Source organism: Cryptomeria japonica, chromosome 3 (assembly GCF_030272615.1).
Source record: "Cryptomeria japonica chromosome 3, Sugi_1.0, whole genome shotgun sequence".
NCBI lineage: Eukaryota > Viridiplantae > Streptophyta > Pinopsida > Cupressales > Cupressaceae > Cryptomeria > Cryptomeria japonica.
Window position 1 is genome coordinate 420859763 of NC_081407.1, and position 17447 is coordinate 420877209.

The 17447-nt window shown below is 36.7% G+C and overlaps 1 protein-coding gene across 2 annotated transcripts in view; it reads left to right on the top strand.

Moving 5' to 3' along the window:
* Window positions 1-17447, top strand: part of LOC131070450 (uncharacterized) — a 250978-nt gene that overhangs the window by 51067 nt on the left and 182464 nt on the right. For both annotated transcript variants that reach the window (XM_058006004.2, XM_058006003.2), the window contains exon 6: window positions 2132-2218. In XM_058006004.2, coding sequence (XP_057861987.2) covers window positions 2132-2218 — 87 coding nt within the window. The remainder of the gene's footprint in view (window positions 1-2131; window positions 2219-17447) is intronic.

A 17447-nucleotide genomic window follows, 5' to 3' on the forward strand; every position in this document is an offset into this window, starting at 1 on the left:
ATTCCATCAGAATGGTGCAACTTTAGTGTTTTATTAGACAATAAAACATAATCGTTGTTTGTGAGGAAGATCGACTTTGTCTAATTACCAAAGTTGATAAGTTGTATAAAGGCTGCTTCATTTTAGAAGGTTGCCATGATTGGAGAAGGCACTTCATATACCAAAGGGTATGTCTCTTAGAAAGAGTCACACTCCTTTCAGACAAATGAAGAAGATATAAAAGGGGAGATTCAAATCATAGTTTGATGTGTGAAATGAGTGCAAGTGTGTAGAGTGTGTTGAATGAAAAAATACATATCTGATCATATACACCAGCCAACGATGAATAAACATTAACAACGTTATTTGCAGAATTGTGAGGAGATTATGAAGATTATTTGAAGACTTGTAAGCAGAGTTGTAAGAAGCTTGTAATGATTTATTTCTTATATAAAGGAAGAAAAGGGGGCAAAAATATGAAGTGTGTTTCAGATTCATATTGAAGAATATATGCAGCACATGTATACATGTATAAAGGATACATGCAGACAATGAGATATTTATGATTGTCTTGTGAAAGAAGATTATACATTATTGTAATCAGACTTGTGAGAAGAGTTGAAGGCAGAGTATATTATATTTTAAGAGATTTTTGAGATAGCAATTCGAGTTGTCCATCATCCATTGAAGAAGCAACACATATTGAAGGTGGAACTGTAATTTGGAAGTTGGTGCGTCCTACAGTTTTTGGTATTGTATAGAGGGAAAGAGGAATATAGATAGGTTGGTTGAGGATCGTGGAATATGTCAGAATCATTTTGAGCCAGCCCGACTACAATTGTTCAGAAAACAACTAAACAACTATTGAATTGTGTTATTCATTGCCACTGCAGCACTTGAACTGCGCAGATCATCCTGTCCTGCTCAGTTCTCTAATGATATGTATATAGAACTGTTTGTCCTGTTTAGTGTGTTGATCAGGTGAATTTTTAAACTTTCAAATCTATTTGGAGTAAATATTTTCAGCTATTATCTTTGATGGCATGTTAGCTTTTTTTGTGAATTTATTGCTAAGAAGACGCTTAGCACAGTTCATATCTCTCTGGATTTTGCAATTATTGAGTTTTTATTGAATTTTTCATCCGTCCAAGTTAGTGCTTTGTTCCTTTTTAATCCTCGGGTTCTTTTTATGAGGCTTGTCATTGAATGCTTCAAACTGCCCACATTTACTCCTCTGAGTGGTAGATTATATGCTATGTTTACATGGATCTGTTTTTGTGTCATTTTGTCTTGCAATGTATGAGATTGTTGCTGGTCATATATTTCTCCTGTTTTTTTGGTGCTTGCTAGATCAAGTGCTGCAATCTTCATTTAGTTTGAGGTGATTGGGAATTATTTTGGAGTCTCCTCCCAGTCTTGCTAACATGGTATGGTTTAGAAGCTTGAGACTCCATGTTGAAACAATTTCCCGAAAAAGTATTTCGTGGAGTTTGTGAGTGTGCATCGGCATACATTGCAACACATGATTGACATTTTGGTTATCCCTGTCATTATAATCATTCGAATTGTATTGACTGGTTCTTGTCTTTACTTCCATGTTATGCGGTCCAAGCCATTGAATTTTTTAGTTGACAGTGGTGGTATGGAAGCTGCTGTTTTGAAAAAAGCAAGGTCACCATGGTTTGCATTTCTATGGACATCATTTTATTCATTCAACACTGCCTTATTTTTTTGTTGCAATACAAGTTTCATCAACTCTTATCAGTAGACACCACATTTTTCCACTTAATTGCCCATTTATTATTCTAGAAGCTAGTCATCAAAGTGATACCTAACTCCAATTTTTATGTTATGAAGTATACAGGCTATGCAAGATTAGATATGAACAAATCATATCTTTGATATTACTTTTCTATTTTAATTCATCTATTGCATAAGAAAACATTGGAGTTGATATCGCATAATTACTGATTTACAGGTCAATTTCCAAATTATTGAACAGAAATCGCTTTTGAAATGGTTGATTAGCAAATTTTATCAAATTCTATAATTGATCTCAATATACCCTATGTTTGTTTTGGGCAATTAAAGACAACTTTAGGATTTGGGAGTAATTGGTTAACTTACCCATATATTTTCATTTTGTTTTCAGGATTTTTGGTGTCTTGATCTTAATACAAATCAGTGGGAGCAGTTGCAGTTGAAGGGTTCTCCTAGTGCACGATCAGGGCATCGTATGGTATGTATAGAGGCAGATGCTTCACTTTAGAATCTTAATATATTTCATTGTAACTAGCATATCCTGGATATTCCTGAATCTATCAGCTGAATTATATGGATGAATCTTTGCTGATTTCCACCATTATATAATTCAAATCGTATATGTTTGATTGGATGGGTAAATCAGTGACACTCCTTGATGAAATTTTTTTATGTAACAACTTCAGAATAAATTCGAGGCTCCACATCAATCGCACATAATCATACTGGTGAGATCGTTTATTGGATTATGTATAGGGAGTTTCCCTCAAATGCTTGAAGGTCCTCACAATGTCACTTAGCAAAGAACAAGAACAAAAAATGAGGGAGACTTGGGAACAAAACTAGCAGGCACCACCTACACCATTGAGCAATCGCTGGCCTCACATGATCCACTTGAGTTTTGTAATGAGTAATCTCAACAAAAGTCCACCTCTCGGCTATAGTTCCATTCTCCCCTATATCACTTATTGCCATTTCTTGAGAATCCTTTTCTCAACGGATATATCTAGAAGAAAGTTTAAAGTTTAAACCTAGGAGTGCTATCTTCATCTTGTAAAACTTACAAGGACTATTTGTTTCTTGTAGAAATTTTATCATACCTTGCCACTAGTGTATTTAACTGATTAAGTTGTGAGGGTTCTACTAGGCCCCTCTCCCATGAATATACAATAATCAATTACATATATGATGATGAGTGTCATAAACCATAAGCCTTTACGTTAATTGGCAAAGATTCAAACCATAATTTGCATATTTGCTGGGTGCTCGATAGTTACTTGCATTTTTTTTTGAAATGAACAACTTGAATAGAAACTCGTAAATTGGGAAGAGTATAAATTGATGTGCAATGACTTTAACGTGGAGAAAATAAACAAATTAAGGTGCGTGGTGTTTTTGAATTTATTATTTTGATGAGTTTTGCTGACCATTGTGGAGATTTTGCACAGTTTTTGAGTTAAAATTCTTTTTCTATGGAGTCTAAGTATGCAAATAATGATTGCAACATCTAAATATCAAACAAAATCTAGTCCAAATGATAGTAATTTTAATAGTACTAGTCCAGGTCACCAAAAAATACCCAAAAGACACCAAAAAACCAAAAAAAGATGCCACCTTTTAGACATTAACTCACATAGTCCCCAACTACTGTAATGTCCCAAATCTTAAGTAAGAGGATGTTGAGTCATTTTCCAACCATGTGTGAGATTTTAGACTTTCTCACACTGTCATGCCTTCTTTTCATTCCTTGTTTCTTTTTTCTCCATTACATTGTAGGCTCTTGCATGTTTTCCTACATCATACTTGAAGATATCCACATAAGGTCTCCTTGATACTCAAAACCCAAAGGTGTAAATGATGTTCAATTTTCAATTCAATATGTAAGATGTATTCTAATTTGTATTCTCTCTATCTATGTATTATCTATGTATATTATAACTCTGACTATCTTCTTTTGTATGGCAGGTGAGAGGAGTATTTATCGATTTCAATATCCTCTTCACAAATATTGATTGATATATATATGCAAGAGGGGAGGATCAAGCAGTGCCTTGATCGGTCATGTCTTATGGACATGACCGATCAAGACACTACTTGATCGCACCCTAAGACATGACCGATCAAGGCACTGCTTGATCGCACCCTTTGATATATAACTATCAATCGGTGTTTATATTAATCACCAGCCTGATACTAATCGGGGTCTACGTAACTTAGCTTTCCATGCCAGCCGGTATTCACGTGGTATGTTTAACCGATGTCAATCGGTGTTTGCGTGGCATATTAACCGATGTCAATCGGTGTCTAAGTTAACCGACGCCAATCACTAACTAATAGTTATATATTAAGCGGTGCATACTTTGCCACCCGATAACAATTCAATAATCATTATTTATTTGCTGCTGAGAAGATATCCAATATAAATCGGGATACATGGTTAACCCGATAATCATCGGTGATCACAGTTATAATGCAAACCGATATACCATGCTATGATATGATTATCGATATTGTAGATTGGATATATACAAATGAGGAATGATCATCAAATGAAATAGCTTGAAGTTTTCCTGATAGTTTATCGATAGGATAAATGATTGAATGAGATACTTCATTTATCTCTCATTCAATCATTTATCTTACCGAAGCTACCATGCATTAACAAAAGTGATCTCAAGTTTCCTTCCACGACATGTGGTGCTTGGTAATCTTGCACCCTAATTGTTGATCACTTTCCATATGTTTGTAGGCCTTTAAGCCTTTCCATCGCTAGATCCTCATATTGCATCAGATATCTCATTTCCTCAATACCCACGGTATTGAGTATTCTCGAGCCTTGATCCTTGCTTGCTCTCCTTGACTATTTGTGGATTATTGGAGACTCTTTTTCCTCACATCGTGGCACAAGTTATCCCATTCTCTTAACCTCTGTTTCTTCACTCAAGCATTTCTTTCATTGAGCATCAAGATGATCTGTACCCCTTTGCTTGGCTTCCTGCTTCCTTGATCCCTGTTACCATTGCATCTTGTGTGTATGTATTGCCCCAAATCCCCACCTTTTGGCATGGCATTTTTTGAATCTCTATTGTTCAAGTATAGAGTTTCATCTATCCCATGGTTGACTAGTGATGCTCTGAATGGTCTCAATTTTTAATGTGATAAAATGTCGAGAAACTTTGGGCCAATGCTAGGATTTCATCCTTTACACAAGGCGGGCTGCTTTATTAGTTTGCATCTTTTGGTCATCATATGATCAAACTCTGATTTGTAGAGTCAAACACCTATGTTCACTTGTTGGATTTGAGGACGGAATCCCTTGGAATTGGAAATTAGAGCATTAAACCTCTTTTGTCTTTGAGGCAATTTCATTCAGAAACTGCATTCATGCTGAAGATTGAGTATTTTCTGTTCTATTCTAGCTTTTTTCTGCATATGTGATTAATACAAGTCTGCCCCAGTATATTGATTATCTTCTAGTATATGTGTGCAAATTTTATTATTTTTTGTGGATGTTTCAGATCAATGCAATTAATTTGCATATATGTTAATAGTATTCTGGATCAAAGTATTTTACATATGTATATATCTAAGGGTCATTCTAGTGCTATTAAAACTTTGATCTCGCTAGCTTGTAGGGTGAACCAAATTGTTGATGCTTCCTAGTAAAGAGATAATAGGTATCAATGAAGGGAGCAAAGGAAATTGCAGGCTAAAGATCTAATTAAAGGAGATATGGCAAATGGGGAAAAGTGAAGGGATATTTTAACAATTAAAGAAAAAGATGATTTCCTCCATGAAGACATAATCGGATTGCGTCAAAGACAAGTTGCATTTATAGACCGAATGGGATGATTGCTACGTGCTATATGAAACTTAAAGAATAGAGAAGAGAGTACATTTGCCAATAACAGATTTGTGGGAAATGTCATGCCAATGCCATCGAAACCTATGTTTTTGTAAAAAGAGGCATAGGAAGAATAAATGCTTGAAGACTTCCCCATAGAAGGGTTGATAAAGATTTTGAGTACCTAGCTCAATCTGAAGATTTAAAAAATACAGTATCTTTTGCTGGTTACCTAGATATCATGGCTAAGAGGTCTTTTTAGAGAATCCTAGATGGCAATAATAACAATGGAAAAAAATGTTGCAACAAAAAGTACATAAGCTGAATGCCCCCACCTTTGATGGTAGCAACAAGATTTTTGCTAGGGTTTGGTTGCAAAAATTGCAAATTCATTTTAGTCTCAGTCTTATGGAGGAGGAAGATGCCATTCAGTTTGCTACATTGCATATAGAAGGTTTTGCTTATGATTGGTAGCACTATGGTTTGGGCACATAGGGACATACCCTTGTGCTTATGATTTGATGAGTTTATTTTGAATATTTTGGACTACTTTGAGTGAAAGGATGAAAAAGAGTATTTAAGGGAACTTGCAGGTATCAAACAAGACTCCATAGAATCCTGCATTGCGCAATTTTAGTGTGTAGTAGTAATGGTACTTGAATAAGTATAATGAGGCATTTAAAATTTTATATAAAAAAAATTGAAGTATAAGCTATCCAAAATTTTGTGAACCATGCGGGACAACTTAAAAATATTATTAATGTTGTAATTTTGTGGTAATTGAAAAAAGCTGATATCAAAAAGTTTAAAAAAAAGTTTGGGCATTGAATATGACCACGAAAATCTGCTTGCCATCAAAGGCCCTACGAAATAAATATATCAGCAAATTACCATCAAAGACGAGTTTTAGGCATGGTTTAGGGTGAACTTGTGCATTTTTTTGATTTTTCATTGTAAAAATTGCTGCACATTTTTCCAAATATTGGTGCCAAGTATGACCCTAAGTTACTCACCTACCTCTTTGCCCCACAAGTACTTGCAGGACTTTTCAACCTTGCTATCATCCTCCTTTTTTTCTTTACAAACCTTCAACCCTTGTATTGTATATACCAATAGATGACAATACATTCTTGTGTAGCTCCATCTAAAATTAGTTTTACAAATGTGACACAACCACAATCTAGTACCCCCATATTTTTCTTTTTTATGTTTGTGTGATGTCCTCATCTTTGCAATTACAAAATAATAGCAAGAAAATACTCGTGGTCAAGGAGTGACAAGCCTTGAGTGCATATAGCTAGTTAGTAGGGAGTTAGAAGTAAATGTGCATAGCAAATATATATCTAGAGTAATAATATATCCGAAAATCGTGAAGTCTTATGAATAAGATGATTTTCCTTAATAACACTATGAGATATATGGATAAGTTAAGTCAGTCAATCAATCTTATGAGGTAGTTACAAGGATCAATACCATCTTTAGCACTTTCATCAAGGAGACAACACGAGTGTCACCTTCAAGACATCATGAACATCCCTTAAATACTATTGCTGATATAAGGATTGCATCATGAATTCTGTAATCACCTTTGTGAAGATTAGTCAGTCAACATCAGCAGAGCCATAACTATGCCAGATAAAAGATAAAATGGATTGAGTATATTTAATCATCTTGACAATGCATTTACCATGGAAGGAAATGACATCCCTTAAGCATCGATTAATTGGAGATGTCAACTTGTATCAAGTTAAGACAGCGACTGATATTGTTGATCGATCTAAGGAGAAGACAAAGGATTAGTCATCGGTAATAACAGCATATTAAGAGATCGATAAGTGAATGATTCAGATAAAGCAACAGCAATTTTGTACAATGTTTAATAATATCAATTAAAGAATGCTAACTATTACAATATCGATTAAGACAAGGATGCCAACCACCCACTAATCAATATCGGTTATGAAGAGGCATGATATTAAGAATTCATTGGACAGCGATTTATGATAATCAGACATCGATCTTGAAGAGGATTAAGAAGGCAGTCTAATCAATGACAAACAATTGTTATGAAGAGGATTAGGGGCAGCGATCTATTATCATGAAGACAAAGATTAGTAAGAGGACTAATCAATAGTCATGAGATAACTGACCGATTGTATGTGAAATGGTGCGATTAGTATAAAGGAAAGGAGGTGATGATGAATAGACATTAGACATGTCTTAGGAACGCAACCAATCAATCTGACTTACAAGCTAGAAGGAGGCAATTGACCTCACTTCAGTAATCATCGAATAAATTTATCCCTTTATTTCTTATCGGGTTTTGATTGATCAGATTGAGCATTGCCTTTGGCACACAAGATGGTTGCATAAGGAACAAGTTCCAAATCAGGGAGAGCACCAAATCGTTGCATGCTTCTACAGCTATATCAAGAACAGCATCTTTATACATTGTTGCAAGCATATAACTTAATACCAGGAACATCAATGTATCACAGCAAGGTGATACCAATATCTACATCTGCACATTCCCATTGATACATCAGACACAGCAATCTACATAGCTTTATAGCTATTTTTATAAGGAACTAAATCAGACAAAGCATCATCAAGATACTGCAGATTTATATCTATATACTTTGAAAAGGTTTATACCAGTAAATACAGTGAGACATTGAGATTCCTTTGCATGTTTACACATCTTCAAATCTGAAACAGTAAGTAATCTTATTATTCTAAAAACCAAATAATTGTGCATATATTTTTATAGTTATATCAGAGATATCATCAGTATCAGTTATATTTCATAATTAATACCATTTGTAAAGTAATATCAGCATATAGTCAAGATCATTAAGGAAAAAAATCTCTTGCAATTGATCTTTGCAAGTTAAATGTCCATATTTCATAAGCTATAAAAATAAGGGGACATTACAAGTGGTATCAGAGCAATACGTTTTGTGGTCATATTGCATTGTTCCTAAAAACGGGATATTACAGTTTGTTTGGGGCTGTCAAAAATTGTAGTAGATTTTTTTTTGAAATTAAAGGGGCCTTTTGCATAAGTTTTTAGAACTTTGGAAGGGCTTTCAAATGGATTTTGAAGTTGTTCCCCTTCATCCATACCACTCCTACCCGTTTATGAACCCCCAAGTTGACTTTCATTTCTTTTTCCCATCTCATCATGCTCACTACTCTCACTACTGTTGCTTATGCTGTGAATCAATACGCAAGAGGAATTTGGAAACCAAAAATAGGAAAAAATAATCACACATTTCATGCTTTAAATTTTGAAAAAAATTAAAAAAAACAAAAAGTATTGGAAGATCAACATAGCTCTTTCACTTCAGTTGCTTGTTGCAACCTTACTCTTCACCTCTGCTGCTAGCCAATGCTGGTTTTTCCAATAGCATTCTCAAACCTTGCTAACTTGTCTTTCTAACTTGGCTGCAAAATTTTTTGCATGTAAAAATGAAAAAATGTTTCATATGGAGTCCTTTTGTTTTGTTAACACTTAAAATGGTGTGGGGGCCCACAAATGAAATATTAAATTCTTTGTTCTTCAGGACAACACAACCTACAGCTGTGGGGAACGTCTCCTTCCCGTCTCAGTGTACTGGAGACGTTTCTGCGAAATTTTTTGGTTTGGGGACACCTAAGAGATGTCCCGACCCATCCCCACATCTTTGGAATGTCACAGGTCTGGGCATGCTTTAAAAAATCTAGCTGTTGTTCACCAATATCAAATTTGATCCAAAGTCTTGCTGCTGTACTAGCTGCCACGCCATAAGAATTTTGGTATTTTTCAGTCAGAGGTCAGCCTTTCCTTTGGATCTACACAATTATATATTTATGTGTAATTTCCCCTTCTGTGGAGTAGTTTGGAGCAACTAATTAGCCTATTTAATTCCTATAGGCTAAAGTCAGGTAAAAGGGAATAATTTAATTTAATTATTTAATATTATCTGACAAAGCATATTTTATGGGTAATTAATTTTTAATTAACTTAATAAAATATTTTAAAATGACAATTGAATTATTTTGAGTAGATTAATAAAGTCACTTTATTTCATGGATTTAAATGAAATATTTTGAAATAGTAGGAATGCGAAAAGTTCTTCTAGTGGCTTTCGGGGTAAATCAATAAAGAATGTTTTTGGAGCTCATTTGGCATGCTTGGATTATTTTCTTCTATTGGATTTTGCAGAGCTTCTTGTGGAGCCAAACCCTAAGACAGAAACCCTAAGGGATTCTGGTTTCGGTAGTGAAACTATTTGCCCTAGCCAGTTTTGGAGATTTCATTTAGAGTTGTCACTGTGTTTAAAGGATTGAAGTTTTAGAAATTTGTGAAGTCTCTTGCAGAGACAAATTTTCAAAGTTCTTGAAGTTATTGGCAATTATTCATACGATGCATATTTAGACACCTTAAGAGATTGGATTAAGGCATGGGCTAATCGGTCTGAAGCTGGATGCCATTTTGTTAGTAAGCCGTGGTTAGTATCGAAAGCTTTAGCCTGGTCAATATCCTCCATTCTAGCCGCAACTGTGCATTTAGGAGGGTGTGAGTTAATTTCCTTGGTGCTAGATGTTTCTTAGTGCTTCAGCTGGAGTTGCACACAAGGTTTTTGGAGGTTGGAATGATATTATCCATGTTGTGTGAGGAATAAGGGTGGTGTGGAACATTCTGCTGGTCACGTGGGCATTCTATGGCAGCGTGAGACTCATATGGGTGTGGATTGAAGTTTTCACTGAGCAGCAAATATCATCCTTTCTGGAGGCAGTTTCTTGCTTACATTCTCTGCTATAACTTTATGATATCACTACTATATGCTGGGCTTGTGGAAAGGAAATATCTCAGACTTGTGCACAGACATTTGAAGACTGATTTCTGCTGCACGTGCATGGGCTAGAATCAACTGGATGTGTCTTACAACTGAGCAAATGTTATTGTATTTCCAGCGATTTTAATTCAATATTGAGGTTAGAAATAAAGCATTACTCCACATAATAACAAGTTTGGAAATAATATGCAATAAAGATTACATTCTGATTTTTATAATAGGATATAGTTTAATCTCAGTTTGCAATTCCATGATATATATGAATGCATGAACATGCACATTCCTTGAAAGTTGGCATTTATTTAAACCTGCAAATATTTATATATTTGAATACCTTTGATTCCTACCAGCTTGGAGGGCTGTGTAATTAATCAACAGAGACATGACTTGGGAATGACGAATGCAGCCTTTTACATACCATTACAACATAAGAAGAAATAGATCAAACCCAAATATTGAAAACTCACCAACAATTGATCCGTTTGTAGAAGGTAAAGGGTTGAAGTAAACATGGGTGACAAAGAGCATAAAGACCACTACTAACCTAGCACATGGGATATCCTCAATGATTTGACTAGAGGACAATGAGAGTTATAACAGAATATAGCTCATATTTGTGCGATGATGGTTCAACATATTTTGGGTTTTAACAACAATAATAGCAACAATGGTGGTGGAAACAATGGCGGGAACAATAGTCAGGGAGATGGTTCATTTAACAATAGGGCTGCAAATCAGCATGCTATGGCTGGAACAACTAATTCTAGGCCTCTAATCTCTCACTTCCCTCCTAGAAACAATCCACAAGTTGAAATTGAACCAACATAGCAAAAATTGCAGAATCAAATATTGCAAGATTGGATAGATTCAGGTGTTAAATTTCAGGCTGAAATGTCCTCTGTGACTACATGGATCTCATAATGAAACATAGACCTCGCATGGGTAGTAGATCACATAACAATGATTTGCAGAGGAAGGTTGGCAAGCTTACCTTTCCCTACTATGTGGGTTCGGATGGAAGTGCGCTTAATTCCATGCCAGAAGATGAAGTTATTAAGTATTCAACTTTTCACTCGGATGGAAGTGCTCATGAGTGGTGGCAGCATGAGATGGTCACACTAGGTCATGATCATATTGATTCTTATGTTGAGTTCATGGAGGGATTGATTCAAAGATTCGATAAAAATGGTCTCAAACTTCACTTTAAGGAGTTAACTTAAGAAATGGGTTCTGTTGATGCTTACATTGATGATTTTTAGAGTTTGTCAGTTTTGGTAACTGACATTCCAGAAAGGAGAATGATTGTGTTCTTCATGCATGGATTATTAGATCCGTTAAGAGAATGGATTAAGGCACTTGGCCCACCCACACTATAGGAAGCCATAAAAAACACTAGAGGCATGGAATCCTCCACTTTAAAAAACAAATTCTAGGCCAAAGGATTCTCACATACGAAATATAATGATTAGAAACCTTTTTAGAAGGATTGGCCCAAAAAGGATAAATTGGATGATGACGTCTGAAATGAGTTGCCTAGAAAAAAGCTATGTTTCAATTGGAAAGAGCCTTGGGAACTAGGTTAGAGGTGTTTAGGCAAGGGTAAGGTGCATTATATTTTGGTATTCTTTTACAGTGAGGAGGAAAATAAGGCAAAAAGAATTTAGGGCAGCGAATAGAGTGATTAAGAAGATGATTAGATGAGAGATGGTGAGCAATCACCTAAGGAGATGAAGGGTGAAACAATCACTACTCTCTCTGGTAACCCTAGAATTAATTCCTTTGGAGTGCATGGAGTCATGCAAGGGTAACGTCTAACAATTCTAGTGGATAATGGGGCAACCCATAATTTCTTAGACTTAGCATTGGTAGCTAAGAGGGTTATACATATTGAAGATTTTAAGAAATCTAATGTTATGGTGGCAGATGGATTTAACATGGCTTGTACTTAACATGACCCTCAGTTTAACATTACACTTGGCATTTACACCGTTTGTGATGATTTCTATGTACTTGAATCAGGGGACACAAATGCTATATTGGGCATCTAGTGGCTGCAATCAGTAGGAAAGTACTCTCAAAACTTTCAGACTATGCAGTTGAAGTTCAATGTGGATGGAAAGAAGGTTGTATTGAGAGGTATGTTCAATGGTGCTCCTAGGAATGTGTTGGCGAAGAGAATGGAGAGTATTTTTACACATGGTGCTGTAGCATGGGCAGCATAGTGTTTGATTTCTTTCAAGGTCCTTATGGATAGTAGCGATCATTATCATGTAGACATTCAGATAGTGCTGGATAAGCACAACTTAGTCTTCAATGTGATTCCTCCAAAGAGACCCCTAGATAGAGGTTTGAGCATGACATTGAGTTGGAGGGCTCTAATCCCGTCTTCACTACTCTCTATCAGCACCGTAAGAAATTTGAGGAGATAGAAAAAGACATCAAAGAGTTACTTGATATGGGGAACATTAGACCTAGTTTGAGCCCCTTTGCTTCTTTAGTTGTCCTAGTGAAGAAGGACATGACAATGAGGATGTGTATAGATTACTGTACTCTAACAAAAAAACCATTAAAAACAAATTCTATTCCCAGGATCAACGATTTGTTGGATGAGTTCCACCATGCAGTGTGTCTCTTGAAGATTGTTCTTTGATCGGGGATCATCAGATCAGAGTGAGGAAGCTGGATATTCATAAGACAACATTCAAATGTCACTATGGGCACTATGAGTTTTTGGTGGTGCCCTTCGAGTTGACCAATGCTCCCACCACCTTTTAGTCCTTTATGAACCATATTTTTAACAAACAGCTGCGGAAGTTTCTCTTGGTGTTCTTTGATGACATACTCATGTAAAGCAAGACTGAGAAGAACACTTGAGAAATCTTGATGAGGTTCTAGGAATAATGGAGGCACCGTCTTTGTATGCTAAGGCTTTTAAGTGTGAGTTCAAATTGATAGAGATCCTCTACTTGGGACATTTTTATCAATGCTAAGGGTGTTTAGGTTCATTAGGAAAAGATACATGTAATTTTAGATTGGTTGCCATCGAGGACATTGATAGAGCTGCGGGGTTTCTTCAGTTTGTGCAACTTTTACAAGAGTTTTGTTAATGGGTTTTCTCAGCTAGGTTCACCTCTTACAAACCTCACTAAGAAAGGGTCTTTTAGGTGGATGGATGAGGCTCAAAGAGCATTTGATAGACTCAAGGAAGTGATGAGTACTTGTCCAATTTTGGCCCTACTACATTTATTTCAGCCATTCGTTCTGGAGTGTGATGCTTCGAGTGAGGGGATTGGAGTAGTGCTAATGCAAAATATGCGTCCTATTGCCTATGAGAGTTGGATGCTTAGAGATGCAAAGAGACTTTATTCCATCTACGATAAGGAGATGCTTGCCATCATGCATGTGTTGGCGAAGTTTAGATAGTACTTGGGAGGTGGGAAATTTGTGGTTAGAATTGACCATAATAACTTGAAATACTTTTTAGAATAGAACAATTTGAATGATAGGCTACAAAAGTGGGTCAACACGGTATAAGCGTATGATTTTGACATAGAATATGGTAAGGGGAAAAAGAATGCCGTTGGCGTTGCTGATGCTCTTTCTTAGAAGCCCATTGCTTGTTCTCTAGCAAAAATTTCAGCTGATTAGAAGGCTTACCTTTTGGTGGAGTATTCCAAAAACACATTTGCATGTGAGATTATCGATGGGAAGACTTAGGATGACAAATATAAGGTAGTAGGTGATGTTATTTACTACAAGGACAAAATTAGATATAGGGTAGTAGGTGATGTTATTTACTACAAGGACAAAATTTACTTGGTTCCTTAGTCAAAGTTTAAGAAGAAGATTTTGAGAGCTATCCATGATACGACATTGGCAAACATCCAAGATATTTTAAAACTTACAAGAAGGTTAGAGAGAGGTTTTCATGGAAGGGCCTCAAAGATGATATGATGCGACATGTTTGGGAATTCAGAGAGCTATCCATGATACGACATTGGCAAACATCCAAGATATTTTAAAACTTACAAGCAGGTTAGAGAGAGGTTCTCATGGAAGGGCCTCAAAGATGATGTGATGCGACATGTTTGGGAATTCAGGACTTGTCAACGGAATGTGTCAGAACATACTTTTCTTGTTGGACCACTTCAGCCATTGCCTATCCCATAGTGAAAGTGAGAGAGTGTATCTATGGACTTCATTATTGGTCTGTTGAAGGTATAGGGAAGAGATTGTATTTTTGTCGTAGTTGATTAATTGACTAATTTTGCACATTTCTTTGCCATTTTAGTAGAGTATAAGGCATCGTAGGTTTGTTGAGTACCATAGTTAGTGATAGGGACATAAGGTTTCTTAGTGCTTTTTGGTAGGAGCTATTCCAGTTAATTGGCACTGAATGGACCCCTTGCACTAGTTAACACCCTCAGATGGTGGCCAGACAAAAATTGCAAACAATAGTTTGAGGACCTTTGCGAGTACTCTCCAGAACTCGCCGATCAACTTGCCATGGACTTGTGAGGCTAGTCCGAACGAGTCCTGGGAATACTTGTACGAGTCTAGCCTTTAGACACTCCAAGTCCCAAACTTGGACTCCCAAGTTCAGGGTATGGATTCTTGGGTTTGTCTAGGTGCGTTAAAACAACAAAAAGTGAGTTTTTTTTTTCATTTTTTGGTTCATACTTGTCCATTTCAGGTTTGAACAACAAAATAGCAAGGGATGGAGTGGAGAAGACAAGCATTCGACCTATTAATGATTTTTTTTCGTTTTTGCTTCATCTTTTCAATCATCCATTTTTTTTTTCGGGGGCATAGCCTCGCACCCAATCTGTCGTTGGGTTTTTCTCACATCTAACACCTTGTGCAACTTATCATTTCTGCCCCTCAAACCCATTAGGTTCTTGTTGTGACCTTTTTCGCACATTGCCCCATTGCAAATGGTGACCCTCTTTTTCCTGCTTTCTAGGGTTTTCGTTAGTATCCCGTGGCCTTCCGCTTCAATTTTGCCAAGCCTTGCCCAGTTTTGAGCAGTTTAGGTCCTAAGGATTGAAAGTTAGTTTTTGCAAACCTCGTGATTCCAGAGTCAGGACACCGCCAAAGCGCCTGGAAAGGCCAAAGGACGAAAATCGCAATTGATTTGGATGAATTCGGACAACTTTCTATTTTTAAAAGTTTGCTTTTTTGCTTTTTCCTATTTGTTAGGAAGTTTCGTTTTTGGCATTTTTAGAAAGTTTTTCCTATTTTTTAGGGATGTTTGCTTTTTGCTTTTTCAGAATGGGAATCTAAGGTTTGCACTGGTAGCACTCACTTGCTTCGACCAAGATCCACAATTTCCAAGTTTGACTTAAAAAGGCCAGTTCCCTACATTTTAGGGGTCATAATGCTTCAGATGATTTGCCTGAGTATGGATTTCAAATTTCAAGTTAATCTGGTTAAATTTGGTTAAAATGTGAAATTTTGAAATTTTCCAATTTTTTTCTAAGTCTGGCTAATGAATAAGGTTGAGTGTCATGATAGGTGTTCAAAAACCCCGCCCAAGCAAAGAGATGCTCAAAGTCCGCCATGATGAGGCAACATCAAAGTCCGCCCAAGATGCCAACAATGGAGAGGTTCGCCATAGAGGGAGTATCAAAGTCCGCCATGGTGAAGGGAGTCAAAAGTCTGCCCTAGGGGAACACTCTAAACTCCGCCATGCCTTGGTGTCCTTCCAAAGTCCGCCTTGGAGAGAGAGCTCTAAACTCCGCCCTATGTTGAGAGATGCCTAAAGTCTGCCTTGAGGAGCTAGTCTACAACTCCGCCTTGGTAGTCATGCTTTCAAAAGTCCGCCCTCCTTGATATCTCATGAAAGTCTGCCTTGAAGAGGCATGGAGGAGGCCTTCTAAAGTCTGCCCTCCATGATGCCTTCCAAACTCCGCCATGCCTTGGGGTCACTTCAAAAGTCTGCCATACATGTTGAAGGAGATGCCTTCAAACTCTGCCTTTGGTAACCATGTCTAAAAGTCCGCCTATGGTAAAGATGTTAGAGAAGTCTGCCATGTTAGAGGTGTCCCAAAACTCCACCATGCTTGGTAGAGGTCTTCCCAAACTCTGCCCCATGAAGTTGAAGACCATTAAAGTTCGCCATGTGTTAAAGAGGCCAAGAAGAGGGAGCTCAAAACTCCGCCCTCCTTGGTGTCCTTCCTAAACTCCGCCCAAGATGCAATGTTAGAGGTGTTCAAAAAGTCTGCCCTATGCCTTGAGGAGGTAGATCAAAAGTCCGCCCAAGTGTGATGTCAAAGGAGATGGTAGAGTCATAAAAGTCCGCCCAAGCATGAGATTAAAAGACAAGAAAACATGTTAGAGAGCCTCCAAAAGTCCGCCCAAACATGAAGATGAACACTAAAACTCCGCCCTACTCGTGGAAGTCAAGCAAAGTCAATAAAATGTGAGCGATGTCATCAAATCTTCCAAGAAAATCGAACTCCTAATCAAATTAGAAAGTTGGAAAAAGAGATTTTCAAAGATCATTGAGCTGGGAAATTAAAATGGAAACTCAAAATTAAAATGGGAAAGAAGATATTTTGCAAATCAAAAGGATTTTCAGACTGAGTTCCAAATTAGAAACTTTATGGAAGATATTCTATTATGAGCCTAGTTCGAATTAATCAACCAAAAACAATTTAGAAACTTGCACAAACAAAAGATTTTCGAACTAGAGAAGATGACAACACTTTCCCAAAGGTTCGAGTTAGATTTAGAAACATGAGTTGGAGGAGTTTGCATGTTTCTAATTGGGAATTCAACTTCATTTACAAATACTTCATTTGTAACTTCATTTTTTACACTAAGAAGTTCGAAGTTCTTAAGGAGAGCATAGTGAAGTGTTTGCAGATTGGAGTCCATCTGAAGAATTTTGATATTGCTTGCAGTTTGGCAAGCTTCTTGTCAAAGGATTCACTAGTGAAGCCAGCTGGTATAAGGAAGAATTGTTAATTCTTTCTGAGTTTTTGAGAAATTTCCAGCCTTACTTCAATCTATTCGAAGGT